Source organism: Dipodomys spectabilis, unplaced genomic scaffold (genome assembly GCF_019054845.1).
Source record: "Dipodomys spectabilis isolate Male_0828 unplaced genomic scaffold, ASM1905484v1 ptg000096l, whole genome shotgun sequence".
Lineage (NCBI taxonomy): Eukaryota > Metazoa > Chordata > Mammalia > Rodentia > Heteromyidae > Dipodomys > Dipodomys spectabilis.
Window position 1 is genome coordinate 8681717 of NW_024870773.1, and position 15407 is coordinate 8697123.

The 15407-nt window shown below is 36.1% G+C and overlaps 1 protein-coding gene across 1 annotated transcript; it reads left to right on the forward strand.

The window, feature by feature from the left end:
- Window positions 1–256: 256 nt before the first annotated feature.
- Window positions 257–15161, forward strand: Enkur (enkurin, TRPC channel interacting protein). The gene is made up of 5 exons (XM_042686208.1): window positions 257–415; window positions 6808–6953; window positions 8517–8740; window positions 9886–10032; window positions 14612–15161. The coding sequence occupies exons 1-5, from the start codon at window positions 336–338 to the stop codon at window positions 14783–14785; spliced, it is 771 nt and encodes a 256-aa protein (XP_042542142.1). The 5' UTR covers window positions 257–335; the 3' UTR covers window positions 14786–15161.
- The last annotated feature ends 246 nt before the right edge of the window (window positions 15162–15407 follow it).

A 15407-nucleotide genomic window follows, 5' to 3' on the forward strand; every position in this document is an offset into this window, starting at 1 on the left:
AATACACAGAAAAAAGCAAAATGGATTCGGGGATAGTGTGTTCTTTTCGTTTTTCATAAAATCACAGAGGCAGAAAAAGATGTTAAACAAAAAAACAGAAGAAGAAACCTGGTTTGCTAGGCTGGCTTCCACTGCTCCGTTGCCTAGTAACTGTTTCCACAGCAACCACGCCATCAACAAGGCCAGGCAGTCCCGGAAGGAACTGCCCCTGCATTTTCTTCGCTAGAGAGGGTTGATTAGAAAGGGAGGTCTTCTGCAAAGCAGTAAGAGGAAGGGGGAGATACTAGTATAGTAAGGAAAGCTGAGGGTAGTGGTGTTTCGTCCATTTGTTGACCATGGACCATCCAAGGTGCACTTCTGAGAGCATTTATAACCTCATACCCAGTAAGGAGAAGGAGCCGCCCCCGCGTCCTAGGTATGTAAGCCAAATTGACCGCTTAAAACAAGAATGGGGAATTAATTGTTCCATTTCAGGATAAACTGAACAGACACATCAGAGAAGTTTAAAAAACTGGTTTAAAATATACTTTTTTGTCTCAATAAAGTAAACTTGGACAGCTTTTTACAGAAGTGATGAGCAACCCTAGGTGATTATTATTCTCTATTATTTTGTAATTTGTTGTAACTATTTTGTAATGCATCTAGTGGTATGTCGTGTGGCATACAATGTAGGGTGAAACGTCGTGGTACTGTTGAAAAGAAAATCACTTTGCCATCCTTTTATCAAGTAGGATTCTTGATGTTTTTCTTTTGGGGAGCTCCGTGCGGCATCTCTTTCTTTCTTTTATTTGTCCGTCATGAGGCTTGAACTCTTGGCCTAAGCCTCTTCAAGGCGAGCGCTCTACCACTTGAGCTACAGCGCCACTTCCAGTTTCCTGGGGGGAGATAAGAGTCTCATGGACTTTCATGCCAGAGCTGACTGAACCGCGATCCTCAGATCTCAGCCTTCCAAGTAGCTAGGATTACAGGCGTGAGCCACCGGCGCCCAGCTTCTGTGTTACATTTCTAACTTGCCATTCTGCAAGCATAGCACTCCTCTCTCCCAAAATTATTGTCAACCACAAATTCTCACTTGTTTCTAAGCACCAGCGTGTCTATTGCTTATTAGATAGTTTTTAAGGGCTCTTTCAGATCCAGTGGCTGAATGAAAAGGAGACTGGTTGTGACTGAGTTAAATTTTTCACCTAGTTTTTATAGGACATCTAATATTCTCAAAATATTAGGTAACTACAAAGTAAGCTATCTTGTGTAGGTGATACTTAGAATTATTTACATATTATAGGGAGAACAAACGGTAACCACTGGATAAAATTGTCTTTCCTCCCAGGACTTCCAAAGTTTCCCTTTAACTTTTCTTTATGTAGATCAAGATTACTCCAAAAGACCACTGGGCTAAAGGCTCTACAACTAGTTGTTTTGGAGGTCTTAAATAAAATTTCACTTGCTTTCAGATATGTAAAAGAAATTTAGTGGAATAGACAATGCCTAAGGTTTCTTTCAAATCTATCAACCAGTTATTTTTGTTAATAATCAATTACATGGTGTAATAAAAACAAAAATGGCAACTCTTTCCATTTTAAGTCTAAGTGACTATCTTGTTTTAACCAGAGCCATACTTACGTTATATTTCCATTAGCTTTTCAGTGTCTACTAGATGTTGGAATGGGGAATGTAAATAACTATGGTACATTTGCACAGTTTGTGATTGTTCATATTCTTTACTGGTAAACTGTTTGGACTTGTGATCCAAAATTCCTGTATACAGGACAAACACTATATAAAATAAAATCCTCCTCTCCATGTTACACTTTTCAATTGAATGCTGAATTTAAAGTTAGGAGATTATTAAATGGGCATTCTATCATTGGTAAGTTAAAAAAGCTTTATGTGTGCTTTTTTTCAAAAATATAAGAATAATATTTATTCATTTGGCATGCACAAATACAGTTCCTACTGTGTGTATAATATTGACATGGTGTTTAAGTTCTTGGAGATGCAGAAGTAGTTGCATGAACTCTGTTTTTATTCTGAATAAAGTAGAAAAGAAAGTAGAAAAATGACTTAGGATGAGATGAGACAGAAAGGTTTACAGAGAACTTTTTTGGTCAGAGTGATATCAGTTTAACCTATCAACCACAATGGTTAGAGTTTTTGACAAGATATGTATGAAAACAGAAAGAGAGAGAGAGAGAGGTAACCATTTCTCTCTCACCACTCTCTCACCACAATAATGCAAAATTGTCCTGACTCAGTCTCTCAATAATAGGAAGACTTAATTATAAGTAAGAAATGTTTAATGTTTAAAGGTACAGGTACATTTTATATCACTGAGCTATAAATTCAATTTCAAAGAAGCTCCCCAGAGCTTTGCAACACTGGTAAGACTTTGACCACTGACAGCACTCTGATCTTCCATGCCCCAGAGTTTACAGTCTTCTTGTTGAACTGCAATGTAGACATTAAAATGTTGATTAGCCACAAAGAATTATATTATTAAAAACTCAATGGGGATTCGGTTATTTAATGAGAATTTTGTTGCCACCGAGCTCATCCACAACACAATTTTCACTAACTCTATCACCCTTCTGTTGATGGTTGTCATTATTTAGTATCTCCAATCATTTCTTTTTCCTTTGTTGTTTAAGACAGAATTGTAGATATCTCAAATAGCCCATGAAACCACAATCTCCTTTGTTTAATATTCAGATCAATACTTTCATCTAAATTGCCTAAGATTTCATTTGATTTTGACAGTGGTGTCCCACTGTTGGCCACATTGAAATCCTTGCATGCGTTGCAAGAATCTTAGGTTCCAAGGTTATCTCTCCTATCCTCTCATTATATTGCTGATTCCTTTTGTTAATTTCAACTCATCATTAATTTATGTAGATAGCTTTGAATTATGAATCATGTCTACACTCTATTAATCATTCTTTTCAACTTTGTGTCATTTGTAAATCTAATTTGCATTTATATCTCCATCTGTCATTGAACAAGGCAAGTACTTTGCACTTCAGTGGGCTACTAGACACCTCTCTCAAGGCTGACAGTACTTTCTGTGTCTTTAATTATCCACATAAACCTATTAATCATCTCATATTTCTCTGCCTCATCTGCAAGGATTTAATAAGAGGCTTTGCTAGCATCAAGATAAAAATGATTTTTGCCTAAAATATCTTCTCACTTTGTGAGTCTAATAATCTTATTTTTAAAGTTGATATTCATCTGTCGTGATCTGAAACTTTATATAGGCCTTACAGTCATTGCTAGTCCATAAACTTAATTAAGCCCCTTTCTATAACTCTTGTAGACACTGACATCAGGCCTACCACTTTTGGAAAATGCCATAAGCTCTATTAGTTTGTTTTAAATGTCTCTCTGTTTTTCATTGTGATTAGTTATAGCATGTAGTACAGAATTTTACTTGGGTGTATTCTTCATGTTCTTTCTAGACAACTTTCCATTTATTTACTGTCTAAACTATTATTTCTGTAGACTGAAGTTTTTACGACGTTTCCTTGTGTAAAGTCTGGACTATGTTGAGCAATCTATGTCTTAACTGTTATAAATTCTTAGATGACCTAGTCATTTTTATCCTGAGGTTCTTGCCTTTTTTTAATTTGCTGACTACTTATAGGCAACAATTCAATCACAGAAAGCAGAAACTTCTTCAAAAACTTCTATTCAGAGAAAATCAAGAATAGTGCCAAATCTGTGTTTTATATTAAAATTATCACTACTGATATACATGGTCTCAGAGACAGGGTTTTATGACTAGTGTTTGAAGGTATGATTCTTCATTTCTTGTATTACTTTTAGTCAAATTCTCTTCTCATGAGTATCATACACACACACACACACACATAGACACACACACACACACACACTTTCACACACTTTGACTTAGACCACACAGTTTATACAGAAGACTCAAAAGCCTGGTTGCAGTTGCACAATTGACCATATGTAATAAACTAATAGAATGACTTGAGTCATGTGGAAGAATTGAAGGTTGGGAAAATTATGCATTGGAAGGAATCTTTCAAAAAGGTGATTTTCACTGTCAGATATATGGATGAAGGGAAAGCAATCACTGTGTTTCTTGGCAATGAATACTGCATTTGGCTTAATAATATTTGTTTATTTGAGCGAAGGACCCTCTCTTTAATTTTGATAGACAACCTAACATGTAGTAAGAGGGATTACTACACCAATTTGTCACATATATTTTAAAATGTTAAGAGAAGAAAATATGCCAACATTATTCCTTATAATTCATTGCCAGGAAAATTTGTAAGTAAGTGAACATTTTTTTAGCTTATTCAACTACAGAACAAGGTTTTATATCTTAAGCAAAAAATAGAGGATATTGTGATATGCAAGGTTGTTTTTGGAAGCCAGTTAGTGTGTCAGTCTGTCTGTGTGGATATTATATTAATCATTTGGACCATAACTCCAATTTTCAGAGAGCCTGTGTTTTCTTGAGTATAAGTAAAATAAAGGATTAAATAGTTTTATTTTTTAGTGTTGATCAAGATGAATATCCATTAATAATTATAAGTAAATATTATTAATATTACTGATTTCAACATACTAACATTTACAATGTGCCAAAAATCTTAGCCACTTAGGAGGCTGAGATCTGGGAACTCCAAATATATGAAAATGAAGCAAACATAATTAAATCTACCTTCTAACTTAAAGAAGATATAAAAATATAAGTATAAAAGGTATTAAGACTGAATGAAAATGAAACACTGGAGATCAAAATTTGTGGAATGTAGCAAAAGCCATGATTAGAGGGAATAGCAAAACTTTAAGCACCATATTTGAAAAGTATAAAGTTTTATAATTAAGTATCTGTGATTTAACTTTAAGAATTTTTTAAAAAGGGAAGCCAAAATAAACCCCAAATAAGGTGAACCACTAATAAATATCACCAATAAAGATCTTTGATCTTGTTTGTGATCATTTGGGTAACTACCTAAAAGTGGCATTGCTAGGTCATAGGGGAGCTCTATGTGGAGTCTTTTCAGGAACCTCCATACTGCTTTCCAAAGTGGTTGAACAAGTTTACACTCCCATCAACAATGCAGTAAGGTTCCCTCTGTCCACATCCCCTCCAGCATCTGTTGTTATTGGAGTTCTTGATTATAGCCATTCTAACTGGGGTGAGGTGAAATCTCAATGTTGTTTTGATTGGCATTTCTTTTATGGCTAGGGAGGTTGAGCATGTCTTCATGTGTCTATTGGCCATCCTTCTTTCTTCTTCAGAGAAGTCTCTCTTTAAGTCTTTGGCCCACCTGTTGATGGGGTGCTTGTTTCTTTGAGAATTTGTTTTTGGAGAATTTAATTTTTTGAGTTCTAAGTATATTTTAGATATGAGGCCCTTGTCTGTTGTATAGCTAGTCAATCCGTGGGCTTTCTATTAATCTTATTAGCTATGTCCTTTGCCATGCAGAAGCTCTGCAGTTTCATGCAATCCCATTTGTCCAATCTTTCTTTGATTTGTTGTGTTTCTGGGTCTTTATTAATAAAATTTTGGTGTGTGCCAAGAAGCCCTAGAGTTTCTCCTATTCCTTCCTGTAATGTTTTCAAGGTGTCTGCTTTGACTTTGAGGTCTTAAAGCTACTAGCACAACTGTGTTTACTGCAGCATTATTCATCATAGCTAAGATATGGAACCAACCCAGATGCCCCTCAGTAGATGAATGGATCAAGAAAATGTGTTTTCTATACAATGGAATTCTATGCCTCCATCAAAAAAAAATGACACTGCCCCATTTGTTAGGAAATGGAAAGACTTGGAAAAAATTATAGTAAGTGAAGTAAGCCAGACCCAAAGAAACATAGGTTCCATGGTTTCCCTTATCTTTAATAACTAGTATATGTCTAGGACAAGCAGAAGAGGTCAAAAACTATGTACATATGACCATATAAGATGATGCTAAGAGAAATGAACCCCAAGATAGGGACATGATATTTTATCTTTCTTTCTGTTCTTGTTAATGTATTTATAATGTACTATGTGATTTTTTTTGTTCTTTGTATGTTCTTCCCCCATGGTATAAACCCTGTTGTCACTGTATTTTATTCCAGTGTCCTGTAGCTTGTATAAATTTTTCTAATTTGGGGAGGGGAAGAGAAATAACAAAATGCTGAAATAAGGATACAGGATGACCCATTGTAACAATGAGATGTACAAGACACTATGTTGAAAACTAACTTTACAAATTGGGGCGGGGGTGGGGTGGGAGGGAAGAGTTGGGGAGGTGGGAGAGGAAAGGGATGGTAGGAGAAAATCAAAGGAGAGGGTAACAATGCTCTACAGGACATGTACTCATTACCTTGCTCATGTAACTGTAACCTCTCTGTACAGTATGTTTACAATAAAAATACATATTAAAAATAAAGATCTTTGAAATGGAAAATGTGTGATCATTAGAGAAAATTAATGCAATTCTGTTTTTTAAATAAAATCAATAAACTTTTAACTAGCAAGATGGGGGAGACATGGATGGAAAAGGGAAGACACAAATGACTAATATCAGGGCTGGGAGAGATCACATCACAATCCATGCTCCTGGAGAGAATGAAAAGCATAATGCCCACCTTTGCTCTGGCGCCTCCTTGTTGCCCCAGAGCATCCATCTAGATTTATAAACCTGGGGCTCGTATCATTATGCTTTATGGCCATTCATTCTTCTTGTATGAGTATATGTGTGTACATATATATTCATGTATGACTTTTTAAACTTTATTTTTTACTAGAAATGTAAAGGTTACAATTTTTTAAATTTAATTTCAGGTACAAATCAGTTTTTAAGGAAATCATACAAGATGACATGAATAAATTTAAAGCTACAATGAAAACTATGGGACCAGCCAGACTTCAAGTGCCTTCTCCAAAGAATTTCCTAAGGAAGCATTCAACTGACAAACCTCTACCACCTAGTAGGTTTATTCCTCCTCCTCCTCCTCCTCCTCCTCCTCCTCCTCCTCCTCCTCCTCCTCCTCCTCTGCCTCTCTCTCTCTCTCTCTCTCTCTCTCTCTGCCTCCTCTCCTCCTCTGCTTCTTCCTTTTCCTCCTCCTCCTTCTTCTAATGCCAGTCCTGGAGCTTGAACTCAGAACCTGGGTGCTGTCCCTGAGTTTTTTTTTTTTTTTTGATCAAGCTAGTTCTCCACCACTTGAGCCATAGCTCCACTTCCCACATTTTAGGGGATAGTTTATTAGAGACAAAAGTGTCACAGATTTTCCTGTCCTGGCTGGCTTCAAACCATGATCCTTAGATCTCAGCCTCCTAAGTAACTAGCACTCAGCTGCTCTTTCTGCCTACTGTGGAAAGAATTAGTAGATGATTTAATTAGAATTTTTCATTATCAATGAATATTAAATATTCACAGGTGATATCTTTACCTTATAGGAAATGAAATTGGCATAACTAGAAGATAATACAAGTACAGAAGACAGTAAAAAGGAGAGGAAAGTTATAACACCTCCTTCTAGACATTTTGTTCCAGTATTGGGTCTTGAACTTGACTTCAGGCTCAACCTTGGCTTTTCTGCCCAAGGCTGACACTCTACCACATCTCCTTTCTGGCTGTATGCTGGTTAGTTGGAGATAAGAGTCTTTTCAATTTGTTTAACTGGGTTTGCATCAGGATTCTCAGATCTTAGTCTCCTGAGTAGCTAGGATTATAGGCATAAGCCATTTCCATGGATTCTTTACTTTTAAGTATGATTAAAGTATGATTTGTTTGTTTGGTGATTTTATAGGAATTTTCCCCTGAAGAAGAAATTATTGGTAACATTAATAGTACTATAAATAGTAAAAGTAAAAGACTAAAAAGTGTTTTAGTGTTCTTATATAAACTTAACCAGGAAAGCTATACATTTATTGTTGTACTTTTTTGTAAGAAACAATTTCCATAATATCCAGTAAAGCCGGGTGCCAGTGCCTCATGCCTGTAATCCTAGCTACTCAGGAGGCTGAGATCTGAGGATTGAGGTTCAAAGCCAGCCCGGGCAGGAAATTCCCTATGAGACTCTTATCTCCAATTAACCACCAGAAAACTGGAAATGGCCCTGTGGCTCAAGTGGTAGAGCGCTAGCCTTGAGCGGAATAGCTGAGTGACAGTGCCCAGCCCCAGAGTTCAACCAACAAAAAAACCATAATATCCAGTAAAAATCTCCTGAACTAACACATAATTTATGATGTTTAACCCTCTTAGAGTTTTTTATTGTTTTCAGCAAATTAATGTATTACATGATACTTAAATGTTTATTTCATTTGGATTGCTTTTTTTCTTTTTAAGCTACTATTCTGAGATATGATTATAAGAAGCTGAACATATATAATGAATACATCTCAATAAATATAGAATTGGTATAATTTTTTTGCCTTAAAGTATTTACATATATTACTAATACAACACAAATACCGATGGTAAATATCTGCATATTGCCAGTAGTACTGAACAGTAATATTTATTACTGAAAAAATGTTATATTTAACAGAAAAGAAGTTTAGTTGGACTGAATCAAGAAAGCCTGCTGTGCCCTTGAGAACTGATCACCCAGTCATGGGAATACAGAGCGGAAAAAACTTTATAAACACAAATGCAGCTGATGTCATCGTGGGTGTGGCTAAAAAGCCTAAGCCAATTTATGTTGACCGAAGAACTGGAGACAGGCATGACCTGGAAACTTCAGGTTTACTTCCAAAGTACATCAATAAAAAGGTAGCTTACATTAACAAGTGACCTGAAATTTGAGTAGTTTAGATACGATGTTCTCAGTAACTGTTTGTATAATCATCAATATGCTCTCACTGGACAAAGGATCTAGAATGACCACTCTGTTGCTCTGCATTCTATATTTGCTCCAAGTCTTGTATACAATGACAGAGAACTTGTAAAGAACAATAGTGTAGAGTTCAGGAAATGGACATAATCATTGTTTTCCTCAATTTCAATTATTATTAGTTTAATAATTATAACAACCATTCTCCAAAATATACTAATTTTTGATGAGATGAAAATGGCACCAGATACCCAGGATTAACAAAACCCCAAAACATTGTTTGTCATTAGGCCAAATAGAAGAGAAATACAGCAAGTCATTCACCAGTTCTTAGGACTTTTAGAAGTGGTTCTTGCATTCACACGGGCAAATCAGGTCACCTCGCTGCATCCTTCTTCAAGAGGAGCAGGAAAGTATTGTCCCTCCAAGTACCCAGACGGAGAACAACCAGAGTATTTGTGAATAATTTCTATGAATACCAGAAACAATCTCAGGATCCCAGGACCATTTTCCCTTCAGATTGACATGCTTGGTATCATTTAAGGATATATATATATATATATATATATATATATATATATATATATATATATATCCATCTCCTTGAATACATTTATCTTCTTTTGTCTAACAAGACTAGGAGGAATCAGAGATATTCGGAAGATTTCAAGGTAAAAGCTGAAGCACATAATATATGGAAAAGAAAAGCTAAGTCTTAGGAGTATAGTAAGGGCCTGGAGTATAGTAAGGGTCTGGTCATGAGCCAAGCACAGACACTGGAGATATTCTCAAGAAGAAAACAGATGACCACTGTAACGATTCAGTTTTAAAAAACCAAAATCAACTCCTCTTCACTAGGAGTGAGAGAATCACTAACTTTTGTTAATTTTCACTGTTTTGAACAAAGTCTAAAAGTCTGTAAAATTTTTCAGCAATCATTAATTGCTAGGTATATATATATATATATATATATATATATATATATATATATACCTAGCAATTAATAATATATATTATTATATATATAATATATATATATGTAAGAGTATAATCAGGATATTTTTTTTCTGGAATATCCTTTCAGGATTATGGCATTATACCGGAATACATAAGTAAACGAAATGAGGATGTAAAGAAAGCCCAAGAAGAGTATGATAATTATATCCAGGAGAACCTTAGGAAGGCAGCTATGAAAAGACTATCAGATGAAGAAAGGGAGGCTGTTATTCAGGTAAGCAGTCAGTGACTTGTACTTGCATGTAACTGGAACATCTGTGTCAATTGGAAATATCTTTCCAATTTGCTATCACCTCTGAAAGCCATGTAGACTCAGAAACCAGCAATCTCTTTGGGCTGTAGTGAAAAACCACATTCAGCAAAGCTGGCACTTTGGGACAAGCAGAAAAACTGAAAAGTAGGAAGTTATCAAAGAATATTTTATTTCCAACTTGATGATTTTCTGTTGTAAAGAAATCTACATTTCCCTATAATAAGCTAAGAAATTATTTTTATTAATATGTTTTTATTGTGAAAATACCATACAGAGGGGTTACAATTACATGAGCAAGGTAATGAGTACATTTCTTATCAAGCATTGTTGCCTCCTCCTTTATTTTCCCTTTACCATCCCTGCCCTCCCATCTCCATGACTACACTCCCCCCAATAAATTAATTTTTATTTTCATGTACCTGAGTTTATTTTAAAAAATAGTACTCATAAATTAGATATTTTTCACTAGATGGAGCTCTAGAATAATTGAAGCCAACTCAAAGCTATTTGCTTTCCTATAATACAACTATCTGAATTAATAAATGACCAGGTGTTTGCTTTCTATTTGTGTTTTCTTTATTTTAAATAAAAAGAGATGCAATGACATATTTGCATTGGATTTTTAATGTGAAATTGTTTATCTTGTGCATTTGACATGTAGAGTGACGAGAGCCAGGTTGCTCCACCATCATTTATAGAAGGTTTTCCCCAAGTACCTGCTTGTACTTTGCCACAGTCATGTGTCTCCTGTAGAGGTAAAATAGGTCTATATTTTGTTTTTTGCTTTGCTTTGTTTTGAAACTTTTTACAACACCATTTGTAGTGACCTCATGGGAACAGGAAAAGTTCATTTTACATTATAGCTGTTGAAAATACATTTAAACTATGGCAAATGCATAACATTTTATCCAAGTCTCACGAAAGCCACCAGTATTTATTAGATACCTGTTTTGCATGCAATATGCCAGATCTTGAAATTACTTAAAAGAGAAAATTTGTGCTGTAGAAATGGGAGTTGTAATTTAATCATTGAAAGATATATAGATATGAAGGAGTGTGTGTGTGTGTGTGTGTGTGTGTGTGTGTGTGTGTGTGTGTGCATGCGCGCATGCGTGTGTGTGCACGTGCGCACCCACGCTTACACGTGTGGATGAGTCACAAGTTTTGTAAGATCCTAGGGCAATGGTCACCACTGAGGGATAGATATCTTTAGCTGAGTCTCCAAGTACAGAGTGCGAGGGTTTCCCCGGCAGCAGGAGTGACTTTAGGCAGTGACCATCTCTTCCTTGACAGTAACATGCTTGTACCTAGCCCAGTGCCCAGCATAGACACAGAGGTTCTGTGTGCTAGATTGTTCATAGAACTTCACAGGTAAACAGTGCTAGGAATGAGAAAGGAAGGCAGGAAGAATGGCAGGCATTTAAAGTGGGAATTAGCATATCAATAATGACCTTTGGTGCATTATTTCCTTCTAGCTTGGTTTCTCTTATTTTCGGAAAGTACATGCCTTTGCAAAAGCCAGAATTCATACTTAAGTGATGCTGTAAAACAGCAAAATAGGAAGACCTTCTCTCAAAAGGAGCAGTCTCATCCTTCCTGTATCTTTAAGGCAAAGTGGGTAAACAGCCTTCAGATTCCTCCTCTGGCTACTCCAGCAGGATTTGATGAAACAATGATAAATCCTGTATTGAATGCTCTGCTAGTCAGGGAGTATAGCTGCCTGGGTCACAGAGCCCTATAACCAACAAGCTTTGAGCCTCCTTCCCCCCAGGTTAAAAGTTGCAATATGTCAACATGCCCTCAGTAATTCAAATCCTCCTCATCTGTCATAAAAATAAGAGTTGCATTATCCTTAGAAGGGGTCACCTGGTCTAATGAGTCTGAATATCTCATTTTATAGGTGAGGGTATAAAGCACAGGTATACTGAGTGGGCTCATCTGCACATTCAGCCATTCATCCATTTGCTGAACAGCTGCTATTTTCCAGGCATTGTACCCACCTGGAGGATAGTGCAATGTACAAAACAAATGCAGTCTTCTTTGTCAGTGAACTGTGAGTGTGCTTTACACTTGCCCTCGGTCACTACCTTGTCAAGTCAGGGAATAAGGACTAAAATTCACATTTATCAATTTGAAGCCAGTGTTTTCCCCCACTACCTCATACCTGTAGTCAAAGAGAGAAAGGAAGGGAAGGTGTGTGTACATCAGGGCTCCAGCCGGAAATAGATGGAGCATTCAACTAGGGTTGTGAAGAGAATTTCTGAAGGAAGTATTTACTAAAGTGAAATAGGGATGAGGGATTCAATAAAGAGCCCTGAATCACTCCAGGACTAAGGACAAGGGAGAGATCCAGCACCACCTTGACTGTGGAGGGCAAGGACAAGACGTAAGTGTTATCTGAACCTAATGGGAGCTGGAGCCTTAAAGAGATGCCACCTGTCTGGCATCCTAAGCACAGATAACTGCATCAAGAAGTAGTATCCAATTAGTATTGAGAGGACGAAGGCTGGATGTGCCAACCTTGCCATCCTTCCACCGGGACCTTCTTTGGCTGAATTTAGTTAGAGGCCAGGAGCACACAACCAGGGGAATAGCCCTCAATAAGCAAGGCAAGAAAAGTTTGGCGATAACATGGACCAAAAGGTAGCATGGAACTGAAGGCACTTGTCATGAGATGCTTTCTTCTCTTTATATTTTTTCATCTCAAACCTGAAAATATTACTTCATCATTAGAATACAAGACAGAAGAAAAAAGAGGAAATAAAAATAAGGGCAAATCACTATTGCTACAATGGATCAAAGATTTTTTTTAAGATATCAGGAAAATGTCTTACAAACAGCATGGAAGCTACTTCAATATCACATGAAATATTAGTTATGTTTAGCTTCCATCCTAAACTGTTGACTTTGATCCAAACATTACTGTACACCATTTTGTAAAAAGAAATCGAAAGGAAAAAGTCCAGCTGCTGTGACCACAAGCAATATGGAAATATGAAAAACCTTTGATATTTGAAAGTGTCTAAATATACACATTTCCTCTCTGCAGTAGCCACCGCGGTGGAGCTCTGCGGAAACATACTTCACATTTCATAATGAAAGACTATGGAGAAATAGAATTCTTTTGAGGGCTCGTTCATGGAATACATCTCATATGCTATTAAAAGCTGTACTGATCTCCTGGCTCCATCTTTTAAAAAATTCAACCTGGAGGTTTTATCCTTCCATCTTTTTCCCTATCCAGATCTTTGATTCAATTGCACTTAACAAGAGGTCAATTCTATACAGTGCATCTTGTCCTGTAATCTCTTTTGCATGGGAGGAAATCATTAGAATTTTATTGTCCCCAAGAAGTTTCTACAGTCCTGATTGTGTACTAGGAGGTCATATTGTGGAGGCATTATTGCATAAGATACTTATAATCCTCTTTTATACCTGAAGTTGTGACCATGGTGACCATAGTTTTCAAGGGCCATGTTTCTCCAGCATTATTTTAAATTGCACTTCCTCTTGCTTTTGTGTAAATAAAATGACTCGTGGACTCACAGTGAATACCAAAAAGTGTTCATTCATAAAATGTCATTGTATGAATTCAATTAGCACTTTACGACTATTCTGTCAGTGAAACACTGTGATTAAAAATATCTGACTAGATGGAATTAACCTTTATAGTTCCTGAGAGATCCTTAATTTTGAGTTTGTTGATTGCTGAGACTATAAACCATTAACTACATTATTGAATTAACATGTGTTACATGTCATGGCACTGCAGTCGTTTCTAGAATGCATTAATGGAAAATGTAGATCCCTTGGCAGTATGGAGGACAATTCGTTCTTCCTAATATATCAAAAGGATATATAAAAGATTTTCTGTTGTATCCCAAGCCCGGAGTTCAAGCCCCACAACTGACAGATAGATAGATAGATAGATAGATAGATAGATAGATAGATAGATAGAGATTTTCTGTTGTAAATATGAATTTGGGAACTTTACAATCCCATTGTATCAAACATAGGGAAAAAAATCTCTAAATGTAAGCCAGAATGAAACTTTCTAGTGTGATTTCTCTGTTGGAGAATGAGAATAAAGAAGAAAATTCTAAAGAAAACAGGAAAGCTTTTATAGGAAATAAAAATAGTTTTCTGTTCAATATTTCTTTTTATTTGGAAGTATCAATTCTGAAGTTGTTGGATTCTACCAAAGCATTTACTATAAGCTCAGCTCTAGAACATTCTTAACTCTGCATATATGTATTAGATAATAAAAACAAATACAGTGACCTTAAGAACAGAGCAAATAAACTCCCTGTGGGACCAAGCAGACAACTGAGGACAGGATTTAGCCTCTGCACAGTCTTTTCTGTTACTGTGGCCAAGTCTTTGATAAACATATATATCACCTTAAAAGCTATTTTCTACAGTAGTCTGTGCCTACTTACATGATTGGTTCCAGCATCATTTCTCTACCATTTAGTTGGGGTTTTACATTTATTTGTTCTGTGTAATTTACATTTTTTTTTATTTGCTTGACCATTTGCAGGGGCTGAAAAAGAATTGGGAAGAGGTACATAAGGAGTTCCAGTCCCTGTCAGTGTTCATTGATTCCATACCAAAAAAGACTCGGAAGCAGAAGCTGGAGGAAGAGATGAGACAGCTGGAACATGACATCAGTGTCCTGGAGAAGCACAAAATCATATACATCGCCAACAAGTAGCCGCCGGAGAAGCACAAAATCATATACATCGCCAACAAGTAGCCGCCAGTCCTGCATGTAGAGCAATGTAATGTAGGAAAAGGCATGGATTATAAAAAAAGCACAACTTTTAAGTTTTTCAAAGAGAAAAATACCAGAAAAGGAATAAAAATAGTCCTAATTAAATGCCTAGGCGATGTTTAAAGAATAGTTGAATCCTTTAGGAGCTACTTAAGGACAATAAAAAAATTGAGAGACAATGTAGGTGATCCACATGCACCTGATATAAAATAAATACTTCCAGAGAAATACCCTAATATGTAATTCTCAATTTTGTTGCACTTAAAAATAAAACATATTGTTCACCTAACAGGAATAATTGATTGATTTACTTATTGAATAGAAAATTTGCTTTATTATGTGTTTACTATATGTTTTTGCTTTACTTGTGTTTCCCACATATAAAGAAAACACTAAAAAAAGAAAGCACTGAAGATCTACAACTATATATTTTAAACAATTATCAATATGTACCACTATTTATATGTACTTGTTTTCTATGACCATTAATATCTGGGATCCCAGAAATCAAGTCAGCACTCAGGATTCAAGTTTCTACACCGCTGTCTGAAACAAAAAGCAC

Bases quoted from the DNA above. Each gene is read 5' to 3' on its own strand.
- Enkur (XM_042686208.1), top strand. From the start codon at position 336: ATGGACCATCCAAGGTGCACTTCTGAGAGCATTTATAACCTCATACCC. The intron at 416-6,807 runs GTATGTAAGCCA...ATTTAATTTCAG, and splicing joins GAGCCGCCCCCGCGTCCTAG to GTACAAATCAGTTTTTAAGG. The intron at 10,033-14,611 runs GTAAGCAGTCAG...GACCATTTGCAG, and splicing joins AAAGGGAGGCTGTTATTCAG to GGGCTGAAAAAGAATTGGGA.